The 17,853-nt window shown below is 41.2% G+C and overlaps 1 protein-coding gene across 1 annotated transcript; it reads left to right on the top strand.

Moving 5' to 3' along the window:
* Positions 1 to 384: 384 nt before the first annotated feature.
* nae1 (nedd8 activating enzyme E1 subunit 1) lies at positions 385 to 9,787 on the top strand. The gene is made up of 20 exons (XM_061221129.1): positions 385 to 682; positions 1,269 to 1,372; positions 1,552 to 1,612; positions 1,866 to 1,896; positions 1,988 to 2,059; positions 2,973 to 3,052; positions 3,198 to 3,307; positions 3,534 to 3,643; positions 4,305 to 4,367; positions 4,473 to 4,536; positions 4,734 to 4,825; positions 4,922 to 4,981; positions 5,169 to 5,302; positions 5,497 to 5,572; positions 5,791 to 5,830; positions 6,036 to 6,122; positions 6,216 to 6,308; positions 7,760 to 7,874; positions 8,066 to 8,115; positions 8,876 to 9,787. The coding sequence occupies exons 1-20, from the start codon at positions 618 to 620 to the stop codon at positions 8,983 to 8,985; spliced, it is 1,617 nt and encodes a 538-aa protein (XP_061077113.1). The 5' UTR covers positions 385 to 617; the 3' UTR covers positions 8,986 to 9,787.
* The last annotated feature ends 8,066 nt before the right edge of the window (positions 9,788 to 17,853 follow it).

The raw sequence follows: 17,853 nt of genomic DNA on the forward strand, positions 1-17,853 counted from the left end.
ATTTAATTCTCCTCCCAACTATTAGCGCCACTAATACGTTGATTCACACTCCATATTAGGCAGCACAATGCTTTATCCGCTTATTCAGGACAATTCATTTAGTGTCCACACATCCGCATTTTATACGGTGTTTAAACAACCATCTATTTTTTATTCTCAGTCCCCAATATAATTTTAGTGAAGACTGCATTATCGATTTTATTTTTGCTAACACATTATTTTATGATGTTGTGTACACTCCTCCTGGTGGTCAAAGATGTAACGAAAGTGCACAGAAATCATCTTAATCGTGGATTGGAAGGAATAATGCGTCGAAACCATAGACATGCGCTTTATGGCTGAATCTGACGGTCGTGTGACTCGTGTCCTGCGTCGCTGCTATCAACCAATTGGAATCGCAGTCGGGATATAGTTATATCCTGTCCCGAGTGCTGATTCAGGATCAGTTCAGTTGGTGCATTTACTTACACTTTTCCTACCAGGAGCGTTTTTGTTAAACTGTTCTTAGATCAGCAATCTGAGCATGAAATTCGCAACGGAGAAGAACTACGTGAGCTGGTAGCTCACTAGCCAACGAGCTTGCAGATTCTAAGGACTCGGGAGTTGTGCTATTGAGAATGAGCATGGCAGACGGTTTTAAAGGAAAAACGTCAAAAGAGCAGAAATACGACCGACAGCTCAGGTAACTAGCTATCGAATGGCAGTCTATAACCGACAGGCACCCAGAAATGCGTTAACGTTACAGTGGCTAGGTGACCGTGATGTTAGCATTTTCCCCATCAGTGTCCTGTCAGTATCCATGCTAGCTAACTTTAATTCTAGCTAGCTAAAATTTAATTTGGGATGCCGGTAGGCCTTAGTAGTAGTGATAATAAAACGCTTACTAACTTGCTTGTTGGTTATTTAAAGCCCTGGCTGTCCATGCACTTCAATGACTGCTTACATCTTTATTATCTAAACAAAGCCTAGGTACGCTAGCATGCGTCATGAATAGGGAAAATTGGCTGGCTGCAAAATGCGAGCCAACAAAACTAGTCTGTATAAATACATGTATATTGAACACCTTCATATTCAAGTTTATAACCACAACAGACAATGGATGCACACAATCGCATGGTATTGGTAAAGCTGGATAACGAAATGACAGCTACAGTTTGTGACTACATCTATTGTCGCTAGATAGTTTTGGATGGAAATCTATGCAACGTTACTCAATGATTGGCTCAGTATTGTCAACTATCAATTCTTAACGGTCTTCTTTTTTCCAGATTATGGGGCGATCATGGACAAGAAGCGTTAGAAAATGCTCATGTTTGTTTGATCAATGCTACAGTTTCTGGGACAGAGATTCTTAAAAACCTGGTGCTTCCAGGTAAGAATTACCCCACGTTACGGACATCATCAAATTCTGCTTCTTTGCTGTAAAGCTGTTTAACATCCGACAGGTGTTGTAATGCACATCTTTTGACCCACAACCACAGTCGATTGTATGTACCTGGCAGCAGGGCTCGATGTTTATTACTCATCAAGTTTATACTTCCTCCCCCTCAGGCATTGGAGCATTCACCATTGTAGATGGACACAAAGTCTCCGGAGAAGATGTTGGAAACAAGTGAATTGCATATTTTGTTTAAAATGTATTTGTGTTATAAAGCTTGGTATAAAGTCATTTGAATTAGTTATTTTCTTAAGATGTATGGCAAAGCTTATGTTTTCAAAACGGGAGCAAGAGCAGCATTTATCCACATTTTAATTAATATGAACATAGTTTTGGTGGTATTTCAAATTTTACTGTAAAAAACAAAAAATCAATGTCCCTGCAGTAACTATGAAATAGTAATTCAAATCCATACATTTGCTTGCAGCTTTTTTCTAAGTAACAACAGCATTGGAAAGGTAAGTTTTGGAGACTGATATTTGATTAATAAAAGCATAACCCTTCCGGTGTGATGTAAATAAAAGGTAAACTCTTGTTTTTCTGTTTCAGAGTCGAGCACAAGCTGCCACGGAGCTGCTACAGGAATTGAACAGTGATGTTTCTGGAAACTTTGTCGAGGAGGTCAGTGACTGATGTGTAATTGTCCCCAATGTTTTTCTGTCTGTTAATGGATTCATTACATTATATTACATTATTGGCATTTGGCAGACGCTCATATCCAGAGCGATGTACAGTTGATTAGACTAAGCCGGGCACAGTGGAGGGTTGAAGGCCTTGCTCAAGGGCCCAACAGCTATGCGGATCTTACTGTGGCTACACCGGGATCAGAACCACTGACCTTGCGTGTTCCAGTCATTAACCTTAACCACTACGCTACAGGCCGCCCCCACAATGAAAGCCAGCTTGACAGAATGGTAGGAATTTCTTGGACTAGGAAATCCTTGAACTATCATAAAGCAAGTTCAAGGTCAGGCACCAATTTGTAATGTTTTGCAAGTGAGAAATTTGTAAAGTCACACATTTATTTTTTTACATTATAGGTTCACATTTCATGTGCATCATTTTTTAAATTTCTCAGCTATTACAGAAATGTGGTTTGTACAAAAACATATTAATAATGTTTTGTTGGATATGTGATTTTTTTCTTTTGGCCCAGTTGATTAAAAAAATATTTCTGAAATGGAAAGGAACTGATTAGGTTGAAGCTTTCCTGAATATGAACAACATTCAATGACAAGTAAAATTTTCATGGATATCCTGTTCACATATTTATTGTTTAATAATTATAGTGAAGTACATCTAGGACTGTCTGGTGTGCCGATATTGAGACTGGGATACTTAATTCAGATCAGATCCAATGTGAACATTGTGCGCAAGAAATGGGTTCTCATGTGACACTCCATTAAAAAAAAGTAATATTAACTAATGGTTGAATAGAAAAGTAATCGGTGAAATATGTATTCTCTTTTCTGGTCCAGGTTTTGTTGCCTTGTGAATGGTGCTGTAATGTACATTTTTGCCTTTTCTTCTGTAGACTCCAGACAAGCTCCTGGACAATGACCCAGAGTTCTTCCACAGGTTTAGCTTGGTGATTGGCGTTCAGCTCCCAGAGAGGTAGGGCTCAACCAAGACATGTATTTCTGAGAGGCGCTGGGAAAGCTATGTTTTTATTCGTTGGCGGTGGGAAAAGCTATGTTTTTTATTCGTTGGCGGTGTATTTATGCGTTTGTGAAAGTTGGTTTCCCATTTCCTCCCCCAGCACTTTTCTTAGACTGGGGGCCGTTTTGTGGAATGAAGGAGTGCCCTTTCTGCTGTGCAGGACTTATGGTCTCATTGGGTACATGAGACTTGTGGTGAAAGAACACACAGGTATGGGATGTTTGAATTTTGATTGTGATAATATACATTTATATAAATGTCTGGACTTCCAGATTAGTATTATTCATTGAGAAATACTGTACATGGCTGCAGTGTGATATTCCTCAAGTCTACCATTAAAGCCCAGCCCAGTTCTGTAGGGATTATCAGATGTTATATGTACAGTGTTTTTCTTGTCCGTGTGGGTAATGCTGATTGATCCTGTTTTTTCCCCTAGTGATCGAATCACATCCTGACAACGCACTGGAGGACCTGAGGCTGGACCACCCCTTTGCTGAGCTGAACAGTCATGTTCAGAATTATGACCTGGATAATATGGAGAAAAAGGTCAGAATAATATAATAATATGTCCATACCTCCAATTAACACTGTGAGTGTGAGTATGAGCATCACCCCTCGGCCTTCTCTGTGATTTCAATGCAAGTGTGGTCCTGTTTGTATGGAGATGTGTGATAAACCTGTGATAGTGGCAATAATGCGAATTACAGAACACACACATGAAATACAAAATACTGATATGGACTGTAGGTGTAAATTAACTGCACTAAGGGAATCAGACTGGGGTGAGGTCTGCATCCAGATCACACTCCACTGTTGTTTTTAAAAGAGTCCTCACTCAATAGAGTGCCCTTTCATTGTGTTCAGTTTTTAATTGATGAAAACATCAACTGGGCACAAGGCCATAATGAAGGTGTATGTTTGCCGGGTGTCTGTTTTTGAGGGGGGTATATCAGTTTTTCACAAAACATCAGTTGCAGAAAATTAGCCATGTGAAATCAAATTCAAGTCAATTTTCAAACAAAGTGAGCAAAGTGAAGTTGGAAAAGTTTATTTTAAGGTGCACCAGTGTTAACCGTTGAAAACTGAATACATAGCATACATTTTTTGGGTTTAATAATCTTCAGGTAAATGCATTGAATATAATTCCTTTTGTTATGTTCTTTTCAATCTAAATATAAATTTCTCTTTACTATTTCCATTGCTGCAGGATCATAGCCATACACCATGGATAATCATCGTTGCTAAGTACCTTGAAAAATGGTTCAGTGAGGTAATTTCTTAAATGTATCATTGAGGATGAATGTCTTTACTACTAATTAATGTCAATTTTGCCTTCTTCATAAGTAAAAATGTGGAAAAACATTTTCCTTTCCAGCACAATTTTCTGCCACCGAAGAACTACAAAGAGAAGGAAGCATTCAGACAGCTCATTCGGCAAGGTACAGTCAACATGCGTCAAGGATGAAGCTTTTCATTTCGACATGTATGAATATCTGTTACCATGTATAGGTCTTAAACTATGTGTATTCATACAGCAGTCATGGTATTTCAAATGTCAAACTTATTTGACTTCTAATTCCAGCATTTTTCATTGACATCGCAGTGCTGTTTTCTCCATTTCTCTGTATTTGTTCAGGAATCCTCAAGAACGAGAACGGAGTGCCTGAAGATGAGGAGAACTTCGATGAGGCCATCAAGAATGTGAACACCGCTCTAAATCCCACCAAGGTGGGTGGTTCCCCTCGCTTTGATTCTTCCCTCAGAAGCAGACTGGATGGGCAGGTATAATACTGGTTTATAATCATGCTGTCCTCTGTTTCACAGATCCCCAGTGCAATAGAGGATCTCTTCAATGGGGAGCCATGCAAGAACATTTCATCTCAAGTGAGACTGACTCAGAATACTGCAGATACTGACTGTTGTCAGCTTCCTGCTTCTTCTTGCTGATTTGACTCCCCCTTCTTGTTGTGTTAATCCGCGCTCTGTCCGTTTACACTCTGCACCTTCCATGTTAATGTTGCTTTAATCTGTGTTATATAAAAGGCTGTTTCCCGCCTCTTTGCCTCCACAGACGCTGTCGTTCTGGGTGATGGTGCGGGCGGTGAAGGAGTTTGTGGAGAATGAGGGTGCAGGAAATCTGCCTGTGAGAGGCACCATCCCGGACATGATCGCCGACTCTGGGAAATTCATCAAACTCCAGAACATGTAGGGCAAGTTCTTATGGGTGCTCATGTTCTTCTACTAATGTAGAAGTATTAGTTCTAATACTAATGTTAAATGAGTATATAGTAAGCACCAACATTCTGTTCTTGCTTGATGGACCTGATTGTAAATCCCTGTGGATAACTGGGGCTGATATCCTTTCAGCCCCATACATGATTACACATGTTTGTTTTCAGTTACAGAGAGAAGGCAATGCAAGATGTCACAACCGTGTCAAAGTATGTGGAGTCTTTGCTGCAGTCAGTTGGAAAGGTTTGTGTCTGCATAAAGCATATTATTTTATGATTATGAAATTTAGCTTTATTTAAACAGTATTTGCATTTTCCAATGTAATACTCGTACAGTAAAATTGAGATGGCGTTAATCTTTGACGATCAGTGTTGTTATACTGCATATTTTAATGAAAGAAAAAAGCCGGAAGCACTATTGATTGTTATTTTGAATTAATAGTGTTTGTTTTCACTTCTAAGCCCACAGAAAGCATTTCTGAACAAGACATTAAGCTCTTCTGTAAGTATCTTCCAACAGCACATTTCCCAATAACAAGACTGTTATACAGTGTAAAGGTGGCTTGAAAGTGCCAAACATGTATTGCATGCTTGTGTATTTCACTTATGGACTGCAGGTTTCTGTCTTTGCATTTTTTATTTGTGTTTTGCGCTTCTGACCCAATGGCTGACATGAACACCAAATGAAGGGCGACATTATTTTGCAGGTAAAAACGCAGCTTTTCTGAGAGTGGTGCGCTGCAGGTCGCTGTCTGAGGAGTACAGCGCGGACTCCTTCTCTAAGGACGCGATCAGTAAGTGACCCCCGCTTTTAGCTCTGGGGCTGACTGTCATTGGATGGAGGAGTGGGCAATATGCATCTGAACACTGGTGTTGTGTACCCACAGCCTCCTACATGGACAGCCCAGACAGCGAGATGGTGCTCTACCTCATGCTGCGCTCTGTGGATCGCTTCTACCAGCAGCACTCCCGCTATCCAGGTAAACGCCGAATATGTAGTGCTGACGATTTTTTCAAGTTTACTGTATTCTTCCCCATATCGCATTCTCTGTAGACTGTTGAAACCTTGCCCTAATTTATTTATTTTTTAAAATTCTGAGTCCAGCTAACCGTTAACACCCTACTGAATACCAAACACATGTCCACCAATGGTTAAATACTCTACTCTTTACTTATCCAACATGTAAAATAGATTGATTTGATTTGGTTAATTATTATCCACAGTTATGAAGTAAAGTTTCCAAATTCATTGCAAGGCTGTTGGATCAACCTTCATCTAAATGTATAATTCACAACCACATTAAAATTATGAGATTTCTTAATTTGTAACTGGTATTCAACATCTAATCAAAAGAAGAAGGTTCAACTGCCTGAACAAACAATGCATTTTACAGACATGGACAGGTTATAATCCCGAGAAAACCAAAACAGTGTAGAATATGCCAGGAATGAAAGTATAAAAATGCCTGATGAGCTGTAAGGCAAACAAACACCAGATCCAGATAATGGCTTCAGTTTCCCCAGATGCCAACAGCAGATGTCAACCAACAAAGTAAAACTGGCCCACATGTGTGAAGTTGAAAGATGGGGAGAGAGACCCTTTCTTCTCCTGGCCCATGCAGATGTAATGAATGATCAGAGGATGATGCTTGCCCTGATTGGGTTAAAGTGTTGAAGAGGGGTCGGATAGGACTGGCTCTCTTAAAGCTGACAAACATTCTTCCCAATGTTGCCTTTTGGAAGCAGGGCCAAGCACTATGATATTATTCATGGTTATAACCTCTTTCTTTCGAGACCAAGCGTGAATACAGTATGTTAGGACGTAATTCAGCTCCTCTATTGAATGCCTCTTCAAAAATTGAGATTTACTTACTGCTTTTAACAAGAGAGGTGATATTTGTGTGCAAATAATTGTTGACTCCAGCTAGTAGTAATCTCTACCTTCAGGCAAACTATTGTCCATGTGACAAGACCAAATCGTACCGCATTGGTCTCCGCTTGAAGGCCTTAACAAGCATTATGTATGTAGACATGTAGACAAGACTTTCAGTTGATGATTTTTAAATAATCCGCATGCCATTCTGTGGCCACACTGGGTCCCTGATCACAACTAGTTCTGGTGTTTTGTGATTCTTCTGAAGGCAAGTGAACTTCCCAGGACATAAGACTCCAGGAAGACCCAGATTTGTATCCAGAGATGTGACTTTTAATTTCCTAAAGACATTCCTTTTTATTCGTGTGTAGGGCAGGTTGGTGAGACGCAGGCAGTATTCCTAGAGTCGAGCAGAGCAGGCCACCTAATAACTAGAATATTGCATGGGGTTGTGGACTATGAGCAAGTTTGCCATAATCTAAAAACTATATATCCAACATTGGATAAGGAAACCTTAATCTAATTTGTATTCAATTGAAGCATACATGTTTTCCACAGGCGTCTACAATTATCAGGTTGAGGAAGACATTGGGCAGCTGAAGTTCTGTGTGAACAGCTTGTTGCAAGAATACGGCCTGAATGTCAATGTCAAGGATGACTACGTCCATGAATTGTGAGTTTTCTAGGGTCGAACATGGGGGTCCTTACTGGGCACAAAACCTTATGTACATCCGGTTTAACAACATTCTGCCTTTTACATCAAGTTTTTGTCGGAATGATTATTGTGTCTGAGAACGCGTGATAGGCCTACAGATCGGGCCTCTTAACATAATCTCTAAATGTGTGTTTTACATATCATTACAGCTGTCGCTACGGTGCTGCTGAACCCCACACAGTAGCATCTTTTTTGGGAGGTAAGTCTTATAAGATGTGCGTGCGAGCGAGCGAGTGTGCGTGCGTGCGTGCGTGCGTGCGTGCTTCCTGTTTCAAATTTGCATATACATAATTGTTCAGTGGTAACTCAATCACAATTATAAAGGAAGCTAAGCAGGTGAGTCATATTCAGTTCAATGCCAATTAGCTGTGTGTGACACTGACCGCTTTAAAAAAGGTGTTTCAATCATCACTTTGTGTTTCCAAAGAGACATAAACCAACAAACAGTTCCAAAAAGGCCAATAGTCGGTGCCGAAATTACAAATGCAAATCAGTCGCAAAAATTGTAAATTATTTAGTGTGGCAAGGGGAACAAGTTATTACAATGTGCCGAACATGGAAAAACTGCAGTTGCTGAATGGAATAGTTAAACACTACAAAACTGCAGCTTAGAATAGTTAAACACTAAGACTGATAATTCTCAACAAAAACTGTTGTGAGCTACTAAAAGCTGGTATTTTTAAAGCAAACATACACTGTAATGACCGGGCCACCAGTTGGAAACTACTGATATCCCACTTCTCCACATGTATGATACCGTTCCGAGAATGACTGAAGCACTTCTGAACGTGAAGGTGTGAGTGTGTACTCGTTCGTTTCTTGAGGTTTGAATTTTGTTTGGCGCTTGTATTTCATCAGTTTAATGTGCACTAAGTATTTCATTTTAATGTATACTATGTTGGAAAATTCTTCAGCAATAAATATTGGTGGTTTTTTTTTTCTTTTTTTCTTTTATTTAGGATCCGCAGCTCAAGAGGCTATCAAAATGATCACACACCAGTTTGTACCCTTCAACAACACCTTCATTTACAATGCCATGTCTCAGACCTCTGCCACTTTCCAGCTGTGAAATAAAATACCTGGCCTATGCCATACCATACCATTATTTACTGTGCTGTAAAATGTTCATTTGTTATTTAATGGTCCAGTTGTACACCCTGTAAGTTTAGCAAAATATCACAGAAGTATCACAGTTGTTCCTGTCACTTCTTAAAGGGCTTTAGCTTCCCATTGTCAGGCACCGTTTGATGGAAGTTGTCAGGAGTTTGTTCTGCATATAGCCCTGGAAATGCAGCATTGAATGAATTCACAATCTTCTCATGTTTGAAACTCATGTGCACAGTATGAAATGCTAAACTGGTGAGGTGGTAAGCATTGAAGAGGGTTTATCCACGGTGGAAATAATTGTAGATTGTCCATAAACTACCACATAATCCCAACATTGGGGGGTTTTGTTTGTCATTTGAAAACTTCTGATAAAAAAATTCTGATAGTCTGACTATATTTTGCCAGTGAAGCCTTATTAGCTATTCAAATTTCAAAGTTTCCTGCCAATTGTTGACTTTTTTGTGTCCTCCTTTCAAAGAATTGCAGACACATTGTTTGCATAGTGAAGAAGAGAATAGTGAATCTTTATTTCAGTATACATAACTTGGCTTATTGCATCATGGTTTTGGTTATAAAATGTCGAACTCAAATATTCCCATTCTAAATGTCCTGTATTTGATATCACTCTATCCATGGTGTACTGCACAAATGCTATGGAAAATTATTTGTTTCTGTCCCAGCGATGCAGAATTGTGGTAAGGTGTTGAGTAAAACATTTTCCTGCACCAATGTGGGGAGGGGGAAGAAACAATAAAATTGTACATTTCATATGTGTCTTGTCACAGGTGTATTTCCATTAACACAAAACATGACATATTGTGCTCATGGTAGCCTATTTTTTCCATACAGAAAGAAATATGCGACTGAGATTGCTAGGTGTAAGAGTACCTGTTGCTTTTTAATATGTTGCCTTTGTAATTTGTCTATTCAGTGTCTTGTACACTGTACTAGAATATGCTGATGCATTTGGGCAGTGTCCTTCCTGGAATGTGGCAGTTAACCCTTTGCAGGTGTCACCACACATTTAAATGAACTGAGTAAACTGCATCTGGTGGGCCAGGACATTTCTTCTCAGATGGTCAACTCATTTAATTAGCATTGGCATCAGTGCATGTTATGAAATGAGCGATTTCATATTGGTGTCTCTGCTGGAGTGACATGCCGTGAGCTAATGGATGGTGGTGTAGAAATGTGTGAAAAGCTCCTCTGAGTTTTGGCAAGCTTGCTTTGGGAATCAAGCTGTTGCAGTCAGAGACGAGCTGAGATCAGCTTTTGCTGTGAGCAGTAGGCTAAGTGATGAATCCTCCACCTGTATGCTAATGAAATGAAATCTGAACGGGCTCTGAAAATGAAAACACATTGTCTGCACTTGTTGGCCTTGTACATCTAGTTGCGTATTTGGAGAGGTTTTAGAGGGCCTGTCTGTTTTCAGGCGAATCGGTGGAGGCGAAGCCGGAGTCGAAGCCGTAATTTCCATTCTCTCATTGGAAAGTTCAGGCACCTGAGCATCAGGGTTCACATATCAATGACGAACATTGCACATTTCTCATTCTTCCCTTTCATTCTAGCAGTTACTCTTTTATTCCTCCGTGGAAGTGTGTACACTGCTTGTTTCCTGACTTGGATTTCCGATGGATCTTATAAGCAATTTTCAGGAGAAGGGTGGAGTGTTTGGTTACAACCTTCCCAAATCCAGTGACTGTTTAAAGAGGAAATAGCCTACCCCATTTACCCAGACAAAGTAATGATGTTTTTGACACGTTAACCTTAAGGAAAAAAATATTTATTTATTATCTTTATAATAAATAAGATCTTTATTATCTTTATTGCCCGGCTTCTTAATGGTGACCATAAACGGGACCACTTGCATGTTGCAAGTGAACTTCTTGTACATTGTGATTCAGTGTAAATGCAGTAGCAGTAGATGGCGCCATTTCCCACATGTGAGATTCATGGAAATGGCCATTTTGTCACTACAGAATCATCATTTTGAGTGATGGGTCTCTTTGAACTGAGAGCTCTTGTTTTCCCCGCTGCTTTGTGGACATTTGACTTCACTGTCACTGATACTAGTATCGTTGTTCCCTTCGGAACTCAAACAAACAGACTGAAATCACCCCAGTGTTGTTGTTATATCTATAGATTTATTTTACAGCGCCATAAATAAGCTGACATATGTGTGCTAAGAAGGCGGTAACGTGCCTTTCTGCTGCAGTGTTTAGCCAGCAGCTTTTCTGCGGAGTAGATATTTTCATGGCCCTGGCACATTCAGGCATGCAAGACTTCCTGCTGACTCTGAAATGTGTGTCCGTGCACATGCTATCGCTGCAATAACAGTCAAACACTTCTCTTTTTCATTCTGCTTGGTGTATCATGTTCAAAATGTTGCATTAGAGAGACATTCTTGAATTGGTAATGAGGGCAGGAAGCCACACTCAAAGCAGGAAAAGCGTGTGGTTATCTAGCACTGAAGATTGTGTGTAAAGAGGACTGCGTGTTTTGCCCTTGACCTTCGTCTGAAGTTGAGATCGTGCTCTGCCGCGTGGCGTTGCTGTGTTCAGAAGGGAGTTTGTTCATTTCATAGTCTCTAATCTTGACTGGTTACATTTTGCAGCTTGGCTTTGGGGAAGTAATGGCACCGTGTGTAGGCTGCAGCAGCGCACGCTGTATTGACTTGCTGGATTTATTTGGGTGATGGCTGGGTTTGATCACGGCAGGTGTCACGTTGCTTGTTCTCTTCGTGACCCTCCCTCCACACCCACACCCACGCGCACACATACACATACTGTGCACGCACACACACTCCACCCTCACCTTCATGATTTATTTCTCAGTAGCTTGATTGCTTTCCAAGGGCAAGTTTTCCCGTCTTGAGTGATGGCACAAGGCAGGGAACGTCACTCAGCCCACCTCCTCTCCTGTGCTTTTTGTGGCCTTGTCAATAATCCACAGAGTGCAACAGGCTAACGCCAAGATTGTTCTTTTAAATCATTTTTAATTCTCTCCTATTCACATTTCCATGAGGCTACGGACAACCTTGACATGCAGTGTATAAACGCGAAGCGGGTTCAGTGGTGGTGGAGCCTGGATTAATGTGCTGCACTCCTGTCACCCTGGCGGCTACAGGGTGTGTGTGAGTGTGTGTGTGTCGTACGATACTCTGCATGAGCTACGGCCATTATGTCATGGAGGGTGGGCTGTCGGGTGTGTCTGCTTGTAGCGTGTGCAAATGCACCGTATACCGTGCATGAGCTGTGAGACGTGGTTTAAAGTGGTTAACATACATACATGTTGTGTGTGTGTGTGTGTGTGTGTGTGTGTGTGTGTGTGCGCGCGCATGTAATGGCTGGACTATTGTGTAGTAGGGTGGCTTTTCTTCCATTCATGTTGTTAGATGAATTAGAGGTGAGTCATATGTCATGCATTCTGCATTGCATGTGCTTTGGAACATCATTGTCATCCATGTGTTTTTTTTATTTCTTTTATAATGTACATTGTCTTTGCTTTGCACAAACATCATAAAGTATGCATTAATATGGTATCTCACATGTCTTCATTTAAAAGGAATTCTCCAGTTGCAGTTAATTAGATTGCAGTGCATTAGATTCAGTGCTTCAAAGGCCAGTGATGATTGTATTATGTAATTTTACATCAAATGTATGCTTTTTCCTGTGGAAAATTGCACACACATGCCAGATTAACTCCTCTGTGATTACTTTCTCTTATGAGAAAGTCTGCCTGCACAGAAATTGACATTTGAAACTGACATATACAATCAAAAACCTGCAGTTTGCCAGAACTGCATAACATTATGGCCATAGAACCACCTCCATAATATGAGCTACATACATCCAACTGGAATGAGCCAGTCCTTTTGTTTATGCTTTCTGGTTATGGACTCTGATGTTTGGACAAAGTCCAATTCAAACTGAAAGTATTTTCACACTTTCCTTCATGCAAAACTAACTTTATGGGAATAGGATATGTTTCTGTGAATTATAATCACACAAATCTCTTGCAGTAATTATACTGTGTAATTGTATTGTATTGTTACTATGGATAATTCATGCCTATTTTCCCATAGGCACACATTTATGTGTTAACCCTTATAAGTTGGAACCAAGCAGTTCTAACGCAGTTGTGGACAGGGTGTGCAGTTCAGTTTCACATTTTAGATTGGCCAAGAACAGGGTTCTCAACATCTATCCGAGAGTAGTCCTGTTAATTACTTTAATTAGGCACTTAATGTCAAAGGAGGATTAATGTACCTTCAATGCCATTCTATTCTATTCTATACAGATATTTAAAGAAGGAACATTCCTTTTTTATCTTCTATTATTTTCACCAGATCATTTCTCAGAAATGTGCCCCCCATTTGACAGTACCACTAACGTCTGAATTATGAATGAATTCAAATGAGGTAGGGTGCCTTAGGGTGTGGACACATCCTCTCACCTGGCCCTGCTATTGGATCTATTTGGGGTTTATGGAGATCACAGAACCTGCAATGTCGAGCTGCTCAGTCTCCTGTACAGTGGTCTCCTGGTCATCTGTGTGGTCAGCTCTTTAATGCCAAAATCAATCTGCGTGTGCAAAACACCCAGGTCATAACAGATTTCATTTTAGGTCCATCTCAAAAGACTGCATTTGAAAAGAAGCGACTGTAGTCAGGCTGATACCCGCTGATTACTGTTGTAATTGTTTTGGCTGGAATCCATTTTAGGAATAAACGGTGCTGTCTGCCGGGTGCCAGCAGGAGTTCACAGAATCAAACCAGAGTAGTAGGGAGGGCACGGTCTGTTTACTGTTACACAACCAGTAAACATGGTTGTATTATTTTTGTCCGTGTTATTAAGAGAGCATAACAGGATAAGCTTCCCAGGCATCCCGGGGCAATTACAGAGAGTACCCAGCGCAATGCAACTCTCAATAACCACACCGGAGTAAAAGCATTGCTGCAGAAAGATACACAAATTACCTGTGACTCCTGGAATGTAGTGAGAACCTACCCAAGAAAACCGGCCCTGCTCACCCTGCTGTAAAATCCAGCTATGACCTGCTTCAAATTACCAGCTAGCATAGCTTGAGCTGGTCCGACCATGTTAAGCAGGAGAGCTGGTCTGAACTGGTCAACTTGCGACTAGCTGTTTCATAACCTACAGTAGCTTGAGCTGTAAATGTAGGTTCCTGTAAATAGCAGTATTTTTGTTTGCGGTAGGTTTGTTTTGATGTAGTATGAGGAACCTTTCCTCCGTGCAGGCCTGGACCGTGTGCACTGGCTGGGCCTGGGCTGCTTCACAGCATTCCCGCCGGGGCCAGCAGGAGGCTCTTATCGGCCGATCTATCAATGCACCAAGCTGACTGAAGGGACAACAAGCTTTTCGGGCTTAGTCTGTACCCCTAGCCTATAAAGCATGGCTGCCGATACTCAAGATGTCATTTTTCTTGGGTGGGGAGGGTCATGGTTTTCATTGACTTGAATGGAGAAACATATGTTGCAACAGGAAATTAAGGCAGAGAGAGAAAACGGAGGACAATTTTCAAACCCTGTCACACCAGCGTGAGCCTAGCGCTGCTTGTGTCTCTTTTGATCAGCCTCCTTCTCTTGCCCAGCCCTTATTGCCCCGAGGCTAACTGGGTGCCAGCTGCCCCAGCTCTGAGCCTGTCTCCTCAGCCTCGCCCAAGGCCTGGAGCCTGGCTCCATATTACCTTCATGCTCAGAAACTTAATGAGACCAGCACTGTCACACTCCCCGGCTGAAAACATCACCCTGCGCATAACGCATATAGGATTTACTGTACACTCCGGCTGTTACGTAATGTGCACACAGGGCGTGCTGTCAGGATCCCAGCAATCCATTTTATTAAATCAACTCCGTTTAGCTGCCATAGGAAAAAAATGGTGCCGCTGCGATGAGACTCCATGTCTCCTTTTGTATCCCCTCCCCCTTTCCCTCAGCCCCCACCCCCTCCCTCTATTACCCCGGAACGTGATGTTTTTCACCAAGTGCTGCTTGCAGCGGAAAATGATCTTCCTCCATCGGAGAGCGTTTGTGTCATTCATTTATGCGGAATTAGGAAAGTGCATAACATTCGTATTTCTAAAATATGTACATGTGCGTCTTTATTTCATATCATATCAGCTTCATATCAGCTTTCTAGACCTGTGAAAGAATCATATATGTATGTATATATGATTATTTTATATCTATATGAACCCAGTGACCACTTTATAAGGTACAACTTTCTAGTACTATATATATATATATATATATATATGTATATATGATATATACATGACATCTTTATTTGCACATTTTCATACGCTGCAGGGTGTGATGTATATAGGACAGGAATCCCAGATCCCAAGGTGTACTGTACACAGTGCTCTGCATGGAACTGTAAACCCAGTGGTTTCATGTATAGACAAGACTTGCCGTACGACAATATTGTGTATGGCCTCTTTCTGGCTAGCAGTTAGAGAACCAACCTCCGTACACGATGGTCATAAGCCAGATGTGTACATTCTTTACAGAATGTAGAAGATACAATTATTACAGTTAGAAGAATAACTGTAATAATTATTGTATAATTATAATAATTATATATCCAGGCCTGGTCTGATTTGTGAATAAATGTGTGGTATTTATTGATTCTGTCTCCACACATTCATTACATTCATCTGTTTCACCCCACTCATTTAATTAGCTGAAATGGGCATGATTTGATTTTTATTCCAAACAGCTAAGTAGACTGATACCCTTTGACATGAATATTTGCTTGACAGTGCATATTAATGATGGGAATATGTGCATGTGTTTTTATGCAAGTGGGGTTGGGATGTTTTTTGACATTTCTTCTGATTGTTGAACCGCATTGTCACCAAGATCAATGCGAGATCCACAGGGGGTTGTTGTATTGTGTAGACAAGCACAAAATGCCCTGCCCTCTCCCCAGCCAGTGGGAGCGTCTCTCCCCCTGACAGCCTGCACCCGAGAACGGATCTGAGGGAGGCCACAACCTTCATCCGAAACCACCAAACTGTGGAGTCTGTGTGTCAGCATTCCAAACAAGTGCAACTGTGTAGGAATGTGTGTGTTTCATAGTACTGCAGTGTGTTTGTTTGTGCATGTGTGAATTTTACAGTACTGCAGTGTGTTTGTGTGCGCGTGTGTGTTTTTCAGTACTGCAGTGTGTTTGTGTGTGTGTGTGTTTTCAGTACTGCAGTGTGTTTGTTTGTGTGTGTGTGTGTTTGTGTATGCGTGTTGAGTTTTAGAGTACTACAGTGTGTTTGTGTGTGCATGTGAGTTTCACAGTACTGCAATGTGTTTGTGTGTGCTTGTGAGTTTTACAGTACTACTGTGTTTGTGTGTGCGTGTGAGTTTTACAGTACTACTGTGTTTGTGTATGCATGTGAGTTTTACAGTACTGCAATGTGTTTGTGTGTGTGTGAGTTTTACAGTACTGCAGTGTGTTTGTGCGTGTGTGTTTTACAGTAAAGTGTGTTTCTGTGCATGTGTGTGTTTTTCAGTACTGCAATGTGTTTGTGTGTGCGTGTTTTTCAGTACTGCCGTGTGTTTGTGTGAGTTTTACAGTACTGCAGTGTGTTTGTGCGTGTGTGTTTTTCAGTACTGCAGTGTGTTTGTGTGAGTTTTACAGTACTGCAGTGTGTTTGTGTGTGCATGTGAGTTTTATAGTACTGCAGTGTGTTTGTGTGTGCGTGTGAGTTTTACAATACTGCAGTGTGTTTGTGTGCACGTGTGTTTTTCAGTACTGTAGTGTGTTTGTGTGCGTGTGTATGCGTATAGAGGAAAAGATGAACACATATGCTTTAAGGAATGTACTGTGTATGTAATATATTTACATGTGTGTACACTTAAGGGACTATATTTGTGTCTATATGCATAATTCAGTGTGTGTAATGCCCTGTGTGTGTGTTATTGACCAGTGTATTAGCATGTGACGCATATGAACATGCTTCTAATACAGACATTCCCCAAATGCTTCTCTTGTGGAACCCTGACACTTAATTTTCTGGTATTATCTACACCTGCCATCGTGAAGATCAGTTGATGATGCCTCTGGATTCCATCAAGGAACAAACACCTCGTAACGTGACTAAGGAAAGCTCCGCACGTTAATTATGAGCATGTTTTCACACATAACGCACACCCTCTGTCACGGTGTACAAAGCATACTCTTTCCACGCAGAAAAACAAATCACCGTCACAAATAAACGATTAGCTTTTTTTCCGTGGCGCGAAGACCTCTGGGGTGGATAGCCAGCGTCCCTCCCTGAGCCCAACCCCGTGACCCCCAGCAGCAACTCAAGCCTCCCTGTGATGTGGAAAGTTACCGGGGGTCAAAGAGGGGAATTCTGGGGAGGATCTGCAGCTGCAGAAACAGCAGGGCAAGGTGAGGGGCTTCGACAGGGAAAGTTCAAACTTTAAACAGCCGTCTCTTTTTCCCCCAGCTGGTGCATGTCATTCGCCAGCATCTGTAGCCCTCATGTATTTTTGAAACCCGAATGCAAAACGTGATACCTTTTTTAAATTTAATTTGCATGGCTGTATTCATTTCACACTCAATGTAAATATTTCACTGATGTGAACTATTCTTTTGCTGAAATATTCTGGGAGTGTGCCAGAGATATAAGTTAATGGATTTCCCTTGAGCTCTGTAGCCTCGAATCCTTCTCGATCATCTTCCGTCACAGGTAATACGGTCTGGCAAGGCGAGACAAAATGGAGGGCTGTCCGAAATGCTTCATCTAAACTTAGAGCGGGCAGATGAGACGTGGGCCGCTCTCTGGTCAGGGGGCAGGATCTGCA

Source organism: Conger conger, chromosome 15 (assembly GCF_963514075.1).
Source record: "Conger conger chromosome 15, fConCon1.1, whole genome shotgun sequence".
Classification (NCBI taxonomy): domain Eukaryota; kingdom Metazoa; phylum Chordata; class Actinopteri; order Anguilliformes; family Congridae; genus Conger; species Conger conger.